The 15,484-nt window shown below is 40.3% G+C and overlaps 1 protein-coding gene across 2 annotated transcripts in view; it reads left to right on the top strand.

The window, feature by feature from the left end:
* The first annotated feature begins 8,426 nt into the window (after positions 1-8,426).
* Positions 8,427-15,484, top strand: part of cenpe (centromere protein E) — a 108,244-nt gene continuing 101,186 nt past the window's right edge. For both annotated transcript variants that reach the window (XM_043720261.1, XM_043720253.1), the window contains exons 1-2: positions 8,427-8,722; positions 13,789-13,892. In XM_043720261.1, the coding sequence (XP_043576196.1) occupies positions 8,667-8,722; positions 13,789-13,892 (160 nt within the window). In that variant the 5' untranslated portion in view covers positions 8,427-8,666. The remainder of the gene's footprint in view (positions 8,723-13,788; positions 13,893-15,484) is intronic.

The raw sequence follows: 15,484 nt of genomic DNA, 5'->3' as shown, positions 1-15,484 counted from the left end.
CAGGATGGTGTAACTATACAGACATACACACACTTAAACAAGACAGTGCAACTCCTGATATAGACAAATACTCAATTAAACTAATTTAAAGTATCTGAATAAAATCGATAAACTGACAGCACAAATCAAGATATATTAATATGATCCCATACCATGATCGAAATGTGCTTACAAGGAGATCAAAACATTCAGGTATATTTGATCTTTTTAGAATATGGAAAAGGTGGTGGGATAGCACTGTTAATACAAAACGAAATGAGGACAGTTGTGAGATAAGGTCTGAGCTCGGATGATGCAGAGTTCATTTGGGTGGAGGTTTAAAAAAAAAGCAAGGGAAAGAAAACATTGGAAGGAGTAATGCAGAGACCAGTAAACAACAGCCACCCCGTGGGAAAGGTCATAAATTAACAAATAATAGGAGTATTTTTTTAAAAATAGAGCAATAATTATGGGAATCTTTATGTTGATTGGTTTAATCAATTTGGAAAGGGTAACTATGACAACAAATCCTTACAGTGCATTAGGGATACTTTCCCAGAGCAATATGTCATGGATCCAACTAGGGGGCAGATGATCTTGCATGTGTTAATGGGTAACAAGGCAGGTTTAATAAATGACTTTGAGTAAATGATCCCCAAAGAAGCAGTGATCATAACTTGATAGAATTCAGAAACTTGGATCAGAAATTACTGTGCTTAACTTAAAAATTGCAAATTATAATGAAGTGAGGAGAGAGTTAGCTAAAATGAACTGGGTGGACAGATTCACAGGAATGACAATAACCATTTAAGGAGGTAGTTCATGACTCTTGGTAAAACTAAATCCCAGTAAGGAAGAAAGATCCCAAGGGTAGGATACAAATATGGATAACCAATGAAGTTGAGAGTATACAAGGATGCTAAAATTACTGATAGCCCCAAAGACTGGGATAAATTCAGAATCTGGAAGAGAAGGTCAGACTAAAAACTGAGAAAATAAATTACAAGAGCAAACAAGTGAGGAATATAAAACTAACAATAAGAGCTTCATTAAATATATGAAAAGGAAGAGAGAGGTGAAAAGGAAGAGAGAGGTAAAAATGAACTTTGGCCCATTAAAAAATGAATCTTGGGAGACAGTTTTGAGGTTGAAACTTTATTGCTGGAACAGCACAGCAGGTCAGGCAGCATCTAGGGAACAGAAGATTCGACGTTTCGGGCACATGCCCTTCTTCAGGAATGAGCAGAGAGTGTTCAGCAGGAGAAGATAAAAGGTAGGGAGGAGGGGCGTTGGAAATGTGATAGGTGGAAAGAGGTCAAGGTGAAGGTGATAGGTCGGAGTAGGGTGGAGGCGGAGAGGTCAAGAAGCAGGTCAGGAAGGCGGTGCCGGGCTGGAGGGATTCGGCTGAGACAAGGTGGGGGGAGGGGGGATGAAGAAACTGGTGAAGTCCAAGTTCATCCCCTGTGGTTGGAGGGTTCCCAGTCGGAAGATAAGACAGTTTTGAGGACCAAGGAAATAGCAGAAGAGTATACAGATACTTTGCATTAGTCTATACAGTGAAAGATTCATCAGAGGAAGTGGTGGAGGATGGTACAATTGCAACATTTAAAAGGCATCTGGATGGGTATATGAATGATGGCGGCACGGTGGCTCAGTGGTTAGCACTGCTGCCTCACAGCACCAGGGTTTCAGGTTTGAATCTAGCCTCGGGCGATTGTCTGTGTGGAGTTTGCACATTCTCCCCGCGTCTGCATGGGCTTCCTCCGGGTGCTCCAGTTTCCTCCCACAATCCGAAGATGTGTAGATCAGGTGAATTGGCCATGCTAAATTGTCCATAGTGTTAGGTGCATTAGTCAGAGGAAAATGGGTCTGGGTGGTTTCTCTTTGGAGGGTCGGTGTGGACTAGTTGGGTCGAAGGGCCTGTTTTCACACTGTAAGGAATCTAATCTAATAAAAAAATAGGAAGGGTTTGGAGGGATATGGACCGGGTGCTGGCAGGTGAGACTAGATTGGGTTGAGATATCTGGTCGGCATGAACAAGTTGGACCGAAGGGTCTGTTTTCATGCTGTACATTTCTATGATTCTATGACTCTATTAATACTAAATATGGGGGAGGAATTAAGTACCATCATCATAGATAAAATAATGGGGCTAAAGGCAAATAAGTCCTCTGGAGCTGATGTGTTGCATCCTATGATCCTAATACAGGTAGCTCCAGAGATAGTGAATACATTAATTATAATTATCCAAAACTGTTGGCTTCTGGAGAAGTAACGGAGCATCTGGAAACTGCTAATGTGACACCCCTTTCAAAACGGGATGGAGGTAAAAAGCAGGTAATGATAGGTCAATTAACCTAATACATTTTGTTGGACAAGTATTGAAGTCAGTTATTAAGGAAGTAATAGAACATTTGGAAAAATCATAATCTAACCAAATAGTCAGCATATCTTCATGACAGGGAAATCGTGTCTGACTAATTTATTAAAGCTTTTTGAGGATGTCTCAACCAGTGTGGATAGAGGGGAGCCAGTAGATATGTAGTATTTGAATTTCCAAAGTGTTCAACAAGGAACCTCGTAAAAGGTTAAGTCATAATCTTCTTTCAACATCTATCCTGTCAAACCCCTTAAATCTTACATGTTTCAATAAGATCACCTCTCACTCTTCTGAACTGCAGTGAGTATAGGCCTACACAAAAACAGAAATTACTGGTGAAATTCAGCAGTCCTGGCATCACTTGTGAAAAGAAAAGAGAGTTAATGTTTTGAGTACAATGACCTTTCTTCATAAGTATACAGACTTAGCCAACTCAATTTTTTGTCATAAGCCATTCAACACAGGAATCAACAACTGATTGTTTTCATTATACTCTTCATGTGATCTCACCAACGTTTTGCACTGTTATTACAAGGCTTCCCTACTTTTATAATCCAATCCCCATGCAGTAAAGGCCAATAGTCAATTTATCTTCATCGTGTCTTTTTGTCACTGCATGTTAAACTTTTGTGATTCTTGCTTTCCTCAAGATTCCATGTCATTATTTACCAATTCTGTCCTCCTGGTAAATATGAAGGAAAATAATAGTTTAACATTTCTACTATCTGTCCCATGTTACCTGTAGTATTATCCCGTCTCGTGCTTAATAATCCTATTCTTATTCCGGCCTCCCATTTTTTTAAAAATTGAGGTGCCTGCAAAGTATTTCACTATTTTTGTTTTATCCTTCTTGATAATTTAATTGCATAGTTTCCATTACCTTTGTAATCGGATTCTTGCCTTCTGTCTTAATCTCTTCATATTGTCTCTGTTGCACTCTTCTGTAGTCTTTGTACTTAATGTATGTTTCTTTTCTAGCCCTCAATTGGTGCCTTCTGTCTTTATTCATTCACAGAATCTCAAAATTGATTTTTTTTTGTTCCTTATTTTTAGCAGAATATATTTTTCCTGTGCTCTATTGACCAGATTAAATATTTCCCATTGTTTTCCTACATTATTTGTCAATATTGTTGCCCAATTCATTTTCTCAGCTCTATTCTCAGTCTTTCAAAATCAACCTTTCCCCAATCTATCAATTTCTTTATGATACAATTATGTCCTTCATTTCTGTGATCCTAAATTGTATTATGTTGCAGTCATTATCGACAAAACCTTCTCTCATTGGTTTTGGTTCATTCCCTAGTCTCTCGACTAATAATGAATCCTCCTTTGTTGGATTTCTTAAACGTCGAATTAGAAAAGGCTCAACTGTTTTCCTTACCTCTTCATTTCACTTAATATAGTGGTTAGAATTATCATGTTTATTTTTCTTTTATTTATTCAGTTCCCTGTTTGTAAATTTCTTCCTCTACCTCCCTTCACTTCCATGTGATCTGTAGACTACATCAGTTATTGCAATTGAATCTTTACTATCTTTATCGCTATTATTTGGCATCGACTTCTGTTTTGCTGAAATAAGTTTCTTTTCTACTACCATTATGTTATGCCTCATATGTACAGCTACTTCATCTTTTCTATCTTTCCTCATGTTATATACTGTGCAATTTTCAGTTCACAGACCTAATTTTTCGAGAGCCACATTTCTAGTGCCCATGATGTCTTGTCAATGCATGATTGCCTTCATCTCCCATGTTTAATCATGGATAATGGGTGGAGTCATCTGCATTTGCCGATGATAAATGTGGTGGCAGGAAGGGCATTTAATAAGATGGTATGATGAAACCCATTCACACTTGAATTAGGTTCTGACCAGGAATGCCCATGGTCGATCTTTCCATCTGACCAACTGAGGTCTTTGCGTGGTTAGCTAATTCTTAGAAATAAGACAAATATCACCTGTTAAGGATACCTTCCACAGACTCTGAGGTAGAAAATTCCAAAAATTAGGTGAAAAGCGTCCTCCCCATATCAATGCTAAGAGGCATATCCCTTATTCTGAAACTCTGTTCCCTGGTTCCAACTCACCCCCACCCCACAACCTCGTTAAACATCCTTTCCGAACCACATGGTCTATCCTTTTAAGGGATTTTAAAGTTCAGTCTTCGGGTTCTTTTAAACTCTTGAGAATATAGGTTCAGTCACCACAAAGGGCGGCACGGTCGCTCAATGGTTAGCACTGCTGCCTCACAGCACCAGGGTCCCAGGTTCGATTCCAGCCTCGAGCGTCTGTCTGTGTGGAGTTTGCACATTCTCCCCATGTCTGCGTGGATTTCCTCCGGTTTCCTCCCACAGTCCAAAGATGTGCAGGTTAGGTGAATTGGCCAAGCTAAATTGCCCATAGTGCTAGGTGCATTCGACAGAGGGAAATGGGTCTGGGTGGATTACTCTCCAGAGGGTCAGTGTGGACTGGTTGGGCCGAAGGGCCTGTTTCCCCACTGTAGGTAATCTAAACATTCCCCACACAAGACACCCCCACTAGTCCAAGAATTAATCTGGTAAACATCCACTTCATTCCCTGTATGGCAATCCTTCTTTAGGTACATGGACCAAAATACTGTATTCCAAGTGCAGTCTCACCAAGATTCTATACAATTAAAGCATGACATCTTCACTTGCATACACAAATCCTCTTATAATAAAGGCCAACAAAACATTTGCCTTCCTAATTACTTGCTACCTGTGCATATTAGCTGACTAATGTGCAAGGACATCAAATTTCTTTTGGATGTCAACACTTTCCAATCTCTGACCACTTAAGTAATTGTCTGCATCTTTATTTTTCCTATCAGTGGATCACCTCAGACTTATCCACTTTATATTCCATCTGTTATTTTCTTTAGATTTACCTATCTAAATCTTGAAACCTATTCACATTTCTTCACAACTCACATTCCCACTAGATTTGTGTCATCTACAAACGTGGAAATATTACATTTGGTCCCTCACATCTAAATTATTGATAGGGATTGTGAACAGTTTGAGCCCAAGTACTGAGCTTGGCAGTACTCCATTATTCACTGCTTGCCAAGCTGAGAATGACCTATTTATTCATACTCACTGTGCTTTTTTCCATTAACTAATTCTCCTATAACTTGGTGTTCTGTGATTTTTAACTTTGTCCACCCCAGTCCAACACCGGCACCTCCAAATCAATTTATACCAATATATTACCCCCATCACATGATCTATTTTGTTTACAAATGTGTGGGACCTTATCAAAAGCTTAGTGAAAATTTAATTACACCAAATCCACTGGTCACATCTTACTGACTCTGCTATTGACATCCATAAAAATATCCAACAGGTCTGTGAAACATAACTTCCCCGTTATGTTGATGCAGCCTAATCATATCACTAGTTTTTAATTGTTCAGTGATTACATCCTTTATGATTGATTTCCCTCCAACTGACATCAGGCAAACAGATCTGTAATGCTTCATTTTCTCTCTCCCTCTTTAAATAGTTGGGTTACACCTGCAACCTTCCAATCTACTGGGAGTATTGCAGAGTGTATAGACTTTTGAAGGATGATCACCAATGCCCCCTTTATCCCTATGGCTATCTTCTTCAGTACTTCAAAATATATATCATGAGGTTGTGGGGACCTGTCAACTTTCAGACCAATTAATTTGTCCAGCATTACCATTTTATAACTACATTTTCACTAATCCCTTGATACTATATTCCAACTGGGAGATTTCTTGAGTCATTGTCAATGAACACTAACTCAAAATAATGATTTAGCTTCTCTATCATTTCCTATTACAAATTCTATAATGCGGTTGATATGGCCTCCTCTACTGCACAGAATCACTGACATGGTGCAGAAGGAGGCCATTCAACCCATGATGCCTGCACCTATGTCAATCACTGATTGTCAATCTTCTGCCTTTTCCCCATACCCTGCACATCATTTCTCTCCAAATAATCATCCAACAACCTCCTAAATGCACCAGTTAAATTTGCCTTCACCACTTTGTCAGGCAACGCCTTCCATACCCTTACTACACACTGTCTGGAAAATATTTTTTCTCATATCACCCTAGTTCTGTTTGCGCAACACTTTAAACCTGTGTGCACTTGTTCTTTATTTTCTGCGTGGAATTTATATGGGTTTGAGACTTCTGATAAAGTGCCTCTTAACAGGTCTGCCAGGAAACTTGAAAGCTGTGGAACATGGATACATGATTGACTGAGTGACAGGAAACAAACAGGAAGGATATGAAGGTTTTATGGAAATAGTTACACAAATGGACTTTAATTATGTGACTAGATTAAAGAATCTGGAGTTGTTTTCTTTGAGAAAGGAAGCCTACAACAAAGTAAAAGGCCCTTTAGCCCATTCAATCTGTGCTGGTCAAAAACAACCATCCAACTATTCTAAACCCCTTTTACAACACTTAGTTCATAGCCTTGTGTCATTGACATCATAAGTGTATATTCAAACACTTTTTGAATGTTATGTGGGTTTCTGTCTCTATCACAAGCAGTGAGTTCCAGATTGCTATAATCTTTAGGTGAAAAGAATTTTCTTTACATCCCCTCTAACTCTCTTTCCCCATACCTTAAATCTAAGTCCTTGGCCATTGATTCCCACCACCAAGGGAAACGTTTGTTCCAAATACCCTATCAATATCCCTCATAATTTTATGCATCTCATTCATGTCCCCCCTCAGTTTCCTGTGTTCCAAGGAAAGCAATCCCAGTCTATCCAAATCCCTCTTCATTCTCCAGCTCAGACAACATCCTGGAAAATCTCATTTGCACCCTTTCCAGTGCAATCACATCCTGTTCATAATGAAATTCCAGAGCTATCCACAATACTTCAGATATGGCCTAACCAATGTTTTATACTGTTACAGCATCACTTGCCTGCTCTTAAACTCTATGTTTCAGCTATTAAAGGCCAGTTATCTGGGTGAACTTAGTGAGAGCATTGTTACTAAGTTTGCAGATAACACAAAGATAAGTGGAAGGACAGCTAGTGTTGGGGAAGCGGGGTGAATGCAGAGGGATTTGTCAAGCCAGGAGAGCAGGCAAAAATGTGGCAGATGGAATACAACATTGGACATGGCCTTTTTCAAAACTGAAAGAGGTTGGAAAATTGTATTTTTATGCAACTAAGAACCACAATTTTCCAACACCTTCTAGTTCTGACGAAATTCATATCGGATTAACTGTTTCTCTCCACAAATACTGCCAAACCTGCTGAATTTCTCCAGCATTTTCTATTCTTATTTCAGTTTTCCAGCATCCTAGTGAAAATAAGGAACTGAAATAAATCAGTATTCATAAAATGGTAAGGCTGGACAAATTAATGGGTCTGAAAGTTGTCAGGTCCCCACAACCTCATGATATACATTTCAAAGTATTGAAGAAGATGGCCATAAGGATAAAGGGGGCATTGGTGAGCATCTTTCAAAAGTCTATGATTCTGCAATACTTCCAGTAGATTCGAAGTTTGCAGGTGTAACCCAACTATTTAAAGAGGGAGAGAGAAAATGACGCATTACAGATCTGTTTGCCTGATGTCAGTTGGAGGGAAGTCAATTATAAAGGATGTAATCACTGAACAACTAAAAACTATGATTAGGCTGCATCAACAAAAAACAAGGAAATTATGTTTGACAGACCTGTTGGACATTTTTATGGATGTTAATAGCAGAGTCAGTAAGAGGTGACCAGTGGATTTGGTGTAAGTAAATTGTTTTTGTTTTGAGGTGACAACATTGGTGCCTGCTTACATCCGAAAGGTCGATTTCTCCATCTCCTGATACTGCCTGTGTTCTTCCAGCCTCCTCTGCCTGTCTACTTTGGATTTTTGTTTTGCCTCCTCCCCATCCACCAGCTGTGGGTGAGTCTAAATTATTCATACCTCCCCCCCCCCCCCCCCACACGAGTGGAAGAGTCCAGGCTAACCGAAAATCTGGAGTGTCAACCAATCAGATTGGAGCCGCGAAATTTGAACAGTGTGGGGGGAGGGGAGAGAGAGAGAGAGGAGCGGAGTTAGAACGAGAGACTGCAGCACCAGCCACGGGAGGGAGAAAGCGGCTCCGACACCGGCACCAGCCCCGGGAGGGAGAGGGAGAAAGCGGCCCTGACGCCAACACAAGCCCCGGGAGGGAGAGGGAGAAAGCGGCCCTGACGCCAACACAAGCCCCGGGAGGGAACGCGGCTCCGGGAGGAAGGGGGAGGGCGGCGATCTGAGTTGCGTTTGGCTTGAACCGGGTGCAGGGTCGGGCCCAGGATGTCGGAGGAGGGCGCGGTACAAGTGTGTGTCCGGATGAGACCACCCAATGACAGGTGAGCGGACCATCCGTATTGATCGGAACTGACTCTGATTAATTCCTGTGAAGCTCGAGAGCGAGGTTCTCTTTAAGGACACTGCAGCAAATTGGATCCTTGGTTTTGCTATTCGAGGCATTGAGTATAAAAAGTGAAGAGGTTGCACTAGTATTCTTTGTGTTATAAGCCTCTCTTAATTGAATATAATTTTTAATCTCCCTAGAAAGCCATGGATGGATCTTTCATGCTTGCCTTTTTCATTTTTGGAAGAATGTATTTTTGTTAAACCTGTTTGAATTGTTTCTTTAAATGTTTCTCACTTTATTTACTGTCGTCTTGTTATTTATTAATTAGCATAGTCAGTTGTCTCCTCATACCTGGGTGATTTGCTTTGTTTACATTTAAAATTCTTGTTTATGATTACAGTTGGTCATTTTCATACTTAATGTGCATTTAGAGTCAGAGGTGTACAGCACGGAAAGAGACCCTCTGTCCAACCCATCCATGTCGATCAGGTATCCCAACCCAATCTAGTCCCACCCGGCCCATATCCCTCCAAACCCTTCGTTTTCATATACCCATCCAAATGCCTTTTAAAGGTTGCAGTTGTATCAGCATCCTGCCCTTCCTCTGGCAGCTCATTCCATACATGTACCACCCTGTGCTTGAAAAAGTTGCCCCTCAGGTGTCTTTTATATCTTTTTCCCCCCTCACCCTAAACCTAAGCCCTTTGGTTCTGGACTCCCCCACCCCAGGGAAAAGACTTTGCCTATTTACGCCATCCATTCCCATTATGATTTTGTAAACCTCTGTAAGGTCACCCCTCAGCTTCCGATGCTCCAGGGAAAACAGCCCTGGCCTGTTCAGCCTCTCAAATCCTCCAACCCTGGCAACGTCCTTGTAAATCTTTTCTGAGCCCTTTCAAGTTTTACAATTCCTTTTCGACAGGAAGGAGACCAGAATTGCACGCAATATTTCGACAGTGGTGTAACTCATGTCCTGTACAGCCGCAAGATGACCTTCCAACTCCTGTACCGATTAAAGGAAAGCATACCAAAGGCAGCCTTCACTATCCTATTGAACTTTTTTTTTCTAAATTCTTTCATGGGGTGCGGGCATGGCTGACAATAGGTGCAGGAGTAGGCCATTCTGCCCTTCGAGCCTGCACCACCATTCAATATGATCATGGCTGATCATCCTTAATCAGTATCCTGTTCCTGCCTTATCTCCATAATCCTTGATTCCACTATCCTTGAGAGCTCTATCCAATTCTTTCTTAAATGAATCCAGAGACTGGGCCTCCACTGCCCTCTGGGGCAGAGCATTCCACACAGCCACCACTCTCTGGGTGAACAAGTTTCTCCTCATCTCTGTCCTAAATGGCCTACCCCGTATTTTTAAGATTGACCTCGTGAATCTACGCTGCACTCCCTCAATAGTCAGAATGTCTTTCCTCAAATTTGGAGACCAGAACTGCACACAATACTCCAGGTGTGGTCTCACCAGGGCCCTGTACAGCTGCAGAAGAATCTCTTTGCTTCTATACTCAATCCCTCTTGTTATGAAGGCCAGCATGCTATTAGCCTTCTTCACTACCTGCTGTACCTGCATGCTTACCTTAATTGACTTGTTGTGCAAGAACACCCAGATCTATTTGTACTGCCCCTTACCTAAACTTATTCCATTTAGGTAGTAATCTGCTTTCCTGTTCTTGCCACCAAAGTGGATAACCATACATTTATCTACATTAAACTGCATCTGCTATGCATCTGACCACTCACCTAACCTGTCCAGGTCACCCTGTAATCTCCTAACATCCTCCTCACATTTCACCCTGTCCTCTGGCTTAGTATCACCAGCAAATTTGCTAATGTTATTACTAATACCATCTTCTATATCATTAATATATATTGTAAAAAGCTGCGGTCCCAGCACTGATCCCTGCGGTACCCCACTGGTCACTGCCTGCCATTCCGAAATGGAGCTGTTTATCACTACTCTTTGTTTCCTGTCAGCCAAACAACTTTCAATCCAAGTTAGTACTTTGCCCCCAATACCATGCGCCCTAAATTTGCTCACTAACCTCCTATGTGGGACTTTATCAAAAGCTTTCTGAAAGTCCAGGTACACTACATCTACTGGATCTCCCTCGTCCATCTTCAGAGTTACATCCTCAAAAAAAATTCTACAAAATTAGTCAAGCATGATTTCCCCTTCATAAATCCATGCTGACTCTGACCTATCCTGTTACTATCATCCAGATGTGTCATAATTTCATCCTTTATAATAGACTCCAGCATCTTTCCCACCACTGAGGTCAGACTAACTGGTCTATAATTTCCTGCTTTCTCTCTCCCACCTTTCTTAAAAAGTGGTACAACATTAGCCACCCTCCAATCTGCAGGAACTGATCCTGAATCTAACGAACTCTGGAAAATAATCACCAACGCATCCACGATTTCTTGAGCCACCTCCTTCAGTACCCTGGGATGTAGACAAGGCCAGCATCTATTGCTTGTCCCTAATTGCATTTGAACTGAGTGGTTTGCTAGGCCATTTCAGAGGGGATTTAAGAGTCAATCACGTTGCTGTGGATCCGATGTTGCATGTAGGTCAAACCAGGTAGGATTGCAGTTATCCTTTAATAAGGGTCATTCATGAACTAGGTGGATTTTGCCAACAATTAAATGATTTTGTCAATAATTAAATGATTTTGTCATCATTAGCTTCAAGTTTCATATGTTTATAGAATCATAGAGTTGAACAGATCATTCAGTCCAACTCCTCCACACCAACCAGATATCCCAAATTAATCTAGTCCCATTCGCCAGCATTTTGCCCATATCCCTCTAAACACTTCCTTTTCATGTACCCATTCAGATGGCCTTTTAAATTGTATCTGTACTTACCTCTACATTTCCTCTGGTAACTCATTCTATATACACACACCACCCTGTGTGTGAAAAAGCTTCCCCTTTGGTCTATTTTTAAATCTTTTCCCCCCCTCACGTTAAACCTCACGTTAAAAGTTTTGGATTAGATTTAATCTAATCTAATCTAAAGAATTTTCTCAGAAGGAGATTCAACCTCTCAACTTTTACCCTGTGAAGTCCCATGTGAATCCTGTGTTTCAATAAGGTCTCCTCTTGTTTTTCTAAATTCCAATGAGTACAAATCCAAACTATTCAACTTTTCCTCATGCAAAACTTAATCTTTACCTAGAAGTAACATAGTGAACCTTCTCTGGATATCGTTCAAGGCAGATATACCTTTCCTTCAGTGTGGTGACCAAAACTCTTCACTGTATTCCAGGAGTACTACGACTAGCATCTTGTACAATTTTAGCAATGCTTCCCTAATTTTATACTGCATTCCCTTTTGAATTGAAACCAATTATTTCCCTTCCCCAATACAGACTGACCTTTTAATACAAGCTTTTTGTGGTTTATTTGCTAGGATCCCAAAGTTCCTTTCTGCTTCAGCTTTCTGCCATCTGAGCAATTAAATTATATTCAGCTCCTCTTCTTCCTGGCAAAGTGTGTAACCTGAAAAATGTGTTGTTGGAAAAGGGCAGCAGATCAGGCAGCATCCAAGGAGCAGGAGAATCGACGTTTTGGGGCATAAGCCCTTCAGGACTTTGTATTATAAGCCTCTCTTAATTGAATATAATTTTTAATCTCCCTAGAAAGCCATGGATGGATCTTTCTTGCTTACCTTTTCATATTTAAAAGAATGTATTTTTGTTAAACCTGTTTGAATTGTTTCTTTAAATGTTTCTCACTTTATTTACTTTCGTCTTGGGTGCAGGGATAAAATGTACGGTCACCAAACTTGCAGATGATACCAATAAGTGATAAATTTCTCGACTGCAACTTAATTTAGAAATGGCTACGAATAGGTTAGGTGAATGGGCCAGTTTGATTTGGAAGAATCAAAGGGCAACCTACTATCTAAATGGAGAGAAACTTCAAAATGTTTCAGTGCAGAAGGATCTAGTTATCCTTGTGCATGAGTAGCAAAAAGCTAACATGTCTTAGAGCAGGTAATACGGAGTGCAAATGGAGTTTTGGCATTTTTTGGCTGAAGGAATAGTGTAAAAGTGGGCAACTTTACAAGGCATTGGTAAAACTGCATCTGGAGTATTACATACCATCTTTACTTGAGGGATGTAATTGCATTAGAGACAGTTCAAAGAAGGTTCACTAGATTTAATTCCAGAAGTGAAAACCTGTTTTACAAAGAGAAATTGAACAGTTTAGGTTGACAGTTTAGAAACATGAGAGGACATCTAATTGAGATTTATAAAATGTGAAAGGGATTACACCAAATAGACACAGAGCACATGTTTCCCTTGACAGGGCAATCTAGAAGGAGAGGTTGTAGTTTTAGGCTAAAGGGGGTCAGATTTGAAACAGGTGAGGAGTAATTGCTTTTCTTAGGATTGTCAATCTGTGAAATCCATTTCTGTAGAGCATTATGGATGTCAGGGCATTAAATAAATTTGAGGAGGTGGACAGATTTTTAATTAGTAATAGCTTAAAGGGAGGAGTGAGAGGGAAAGTGGACCTGAAGCCAAGATATGATCAGTTGTAATTATATTAAATAATGCCGCAGGCTTGAGGGACTGAATTGACTCCTCCTCCTAGTTGTCGCATTCTAAAGATATTCAATACAACAAGGAGTTGGCTACCTGAGCTGGTGCTACTGCGAAATTCAGGAGAGGCATCAATTTCCTCTTTCTGGTTTTTCTTCAGCTTCCTGTAAATATTGAAGTTTAGCATTGCAGTGACTGTAGGAAGGTGTTTTAACCGGTCTTGCATAGAGTTTTTCTTCCCAGTCTCTATCAGACTTGATGATAGAATCAAATTTGATTGTTGGATGGTGTAGAATGCAAGTGATAGAACTCAAAAATGGAAAAGAAATAAATAAATGGGGTGAAATTAAAACAGCAATGGAGTGAGATGGGAAATGTTAAGAATGGAATTGAAAATCTGTTATGGAGCTATAAATATTTTCACTTGGTTAGTACAGCAGATCTGGTCTTTAAAAATTTGAAAATGAGTAAAAGCTGTTGTTTTTACCAGAGAGAAATCTTTACAAGGCGGGTCAGCTGAAGCTCTTCAGATTCATTGGAAAGCCGACAAACAAACTGTTTCCCAGATATCTGGATCAAGGTCTTTCAGTTTTGGTGAGTTTCTGAAGAGTTTGTGTTGCAGATTACTTTTAGTAAATTTATTAGATTACAGTCAGAAAACACAGAAACAGGCCCTTTGCTCCAGTCAGTCTGCACTGAACATAAGGCCAAATTAAACTAGTCCCACCTACCTGCTCCTGGCCAAAATCTGTCCAGTCCTTTTGTATTCATTTAATTTATCCAAATGTGTTTTAAATGTTGTAATTTTACTCAAATCCACCATTATTCAGAGAAAAAGGTTGCACAAAAATGTAATAAAAAGGCAAAAGGGAGCAAGTAACCAGTAGTAGCAGGTACTACTGTGTTACACTAGGGGAATAATTTATAACTTTAGACAGTACTGCCCATTAAAATGTCAAATAACAGATCAACTGACTCACTATATTAGCAGATTGTATTACATAACAACTTTCAAGTAACAGTTAATCTGACTACACACCCAAAATAAAATTGGACTATTGCTCTGTCCAAATTCATTCAGAAAATTATAGTAGTAAGCTAAAACTAAGAATTGCAGGTGCTAGAAATCTGAAACCAAACCAGAATTTTCTGGAGAAACTCAACAGATCTGGCAGCATCTGTGGAAAGAAAACAAAGTTAAAGATCCAGGTCCAGTGATTCTTCAAAACTGACAAGTAACCTGTCCGAAGGCTTTAAAGGAACTGCTTTCTATATTTTGTCAATTGATTCCTGCAATACAATGTAATTCAGTTATCATATATGCCGCATTCATACTAAAACAGATCATTTCCAGGAATTAATGTAGTCTTGCTCACTTTGAGATCAGGGGAGAAAGTGAGGTCTGCAGATGCTGGAGATCAAAGTTGAAACTTTATTGCTGGAACAGCACAGCAGGCCAGGCAGCTGCTGCCTGACCTGCTGTGCTGTTCCAGCAATAAAGTTTCACTTTGAGATCAACTGAAAATGATCCTTTGACAACTTGTAGTCCTAGTCTAAGATAAAGAGCAGTGCTGACAACAAACAACCAGTTGGCCCAAAGACAAATATTTTACAAAAATGTATAATGTGCATTAAGTAATGACTGCTGATGACACAATTGTGGTAATTGAAGAGAATGGTTCAGAAGACCAAAGGTATGACAAACATTCTCAGGGTTTCCAACTAAGGTGGCTATTTAGTGATTTGTTGACCATCAGTCAATACTGAAGTAATAGAATAAAGACAGTTGACATGTTTTTCAGAATAGCACATGTCATTACCAGAACCCACCTCAATTATCCATGTTTGGGAATTGCGATAATAAGAGATGGAAATGTGTTGCTGGAAAAGCGCAGCAGGTCAGGCAGCATCTAGGGAACAGGAGAATCGACGTTTCGGGCATTAGCCCTTCTTCAGGAATGAGGAAAGTTGGTCCAGCAGGCTAAGATAAAAGATAGGGAGGAGGGACTTGGGGGAGGGGCGTCGGAAATGTGATAGGTGGAAAGAGGTCAAGGTGAGGGTGATAGGTCAGACTGGGGTGGGGGCGGAGAGGTCGGGAAGAAGATTGCAGGTTAGGAAGGCGGTGCTGAATTCGATGGGTTTGACTGAGGCATCTTCCGCCCAGGAACCCTCCAACCCCAAGGGAT

The sequence above is a fragment of the Chiloscyllium plagiosum genome, chromosome 2 (assembly GCF_004010195.1).
Source record: "Chiloscyllium plagiosum isolate BGI_BamShark_2017 chromosome 2, ASM401019v2, whole genome shotgun sequence".
In the NCBI taxonomy this organism is placed as follows: Eukaryota; Metazoa; Chordata; class Chondrichthyes; order Orectolobiformes; family Hemiscylliidae; genus Chiloscyllium; species Chiloscyllium plagiosum.
This window is presented reverse-complemented; position numbering and strand designations above follow the sequence as displayed.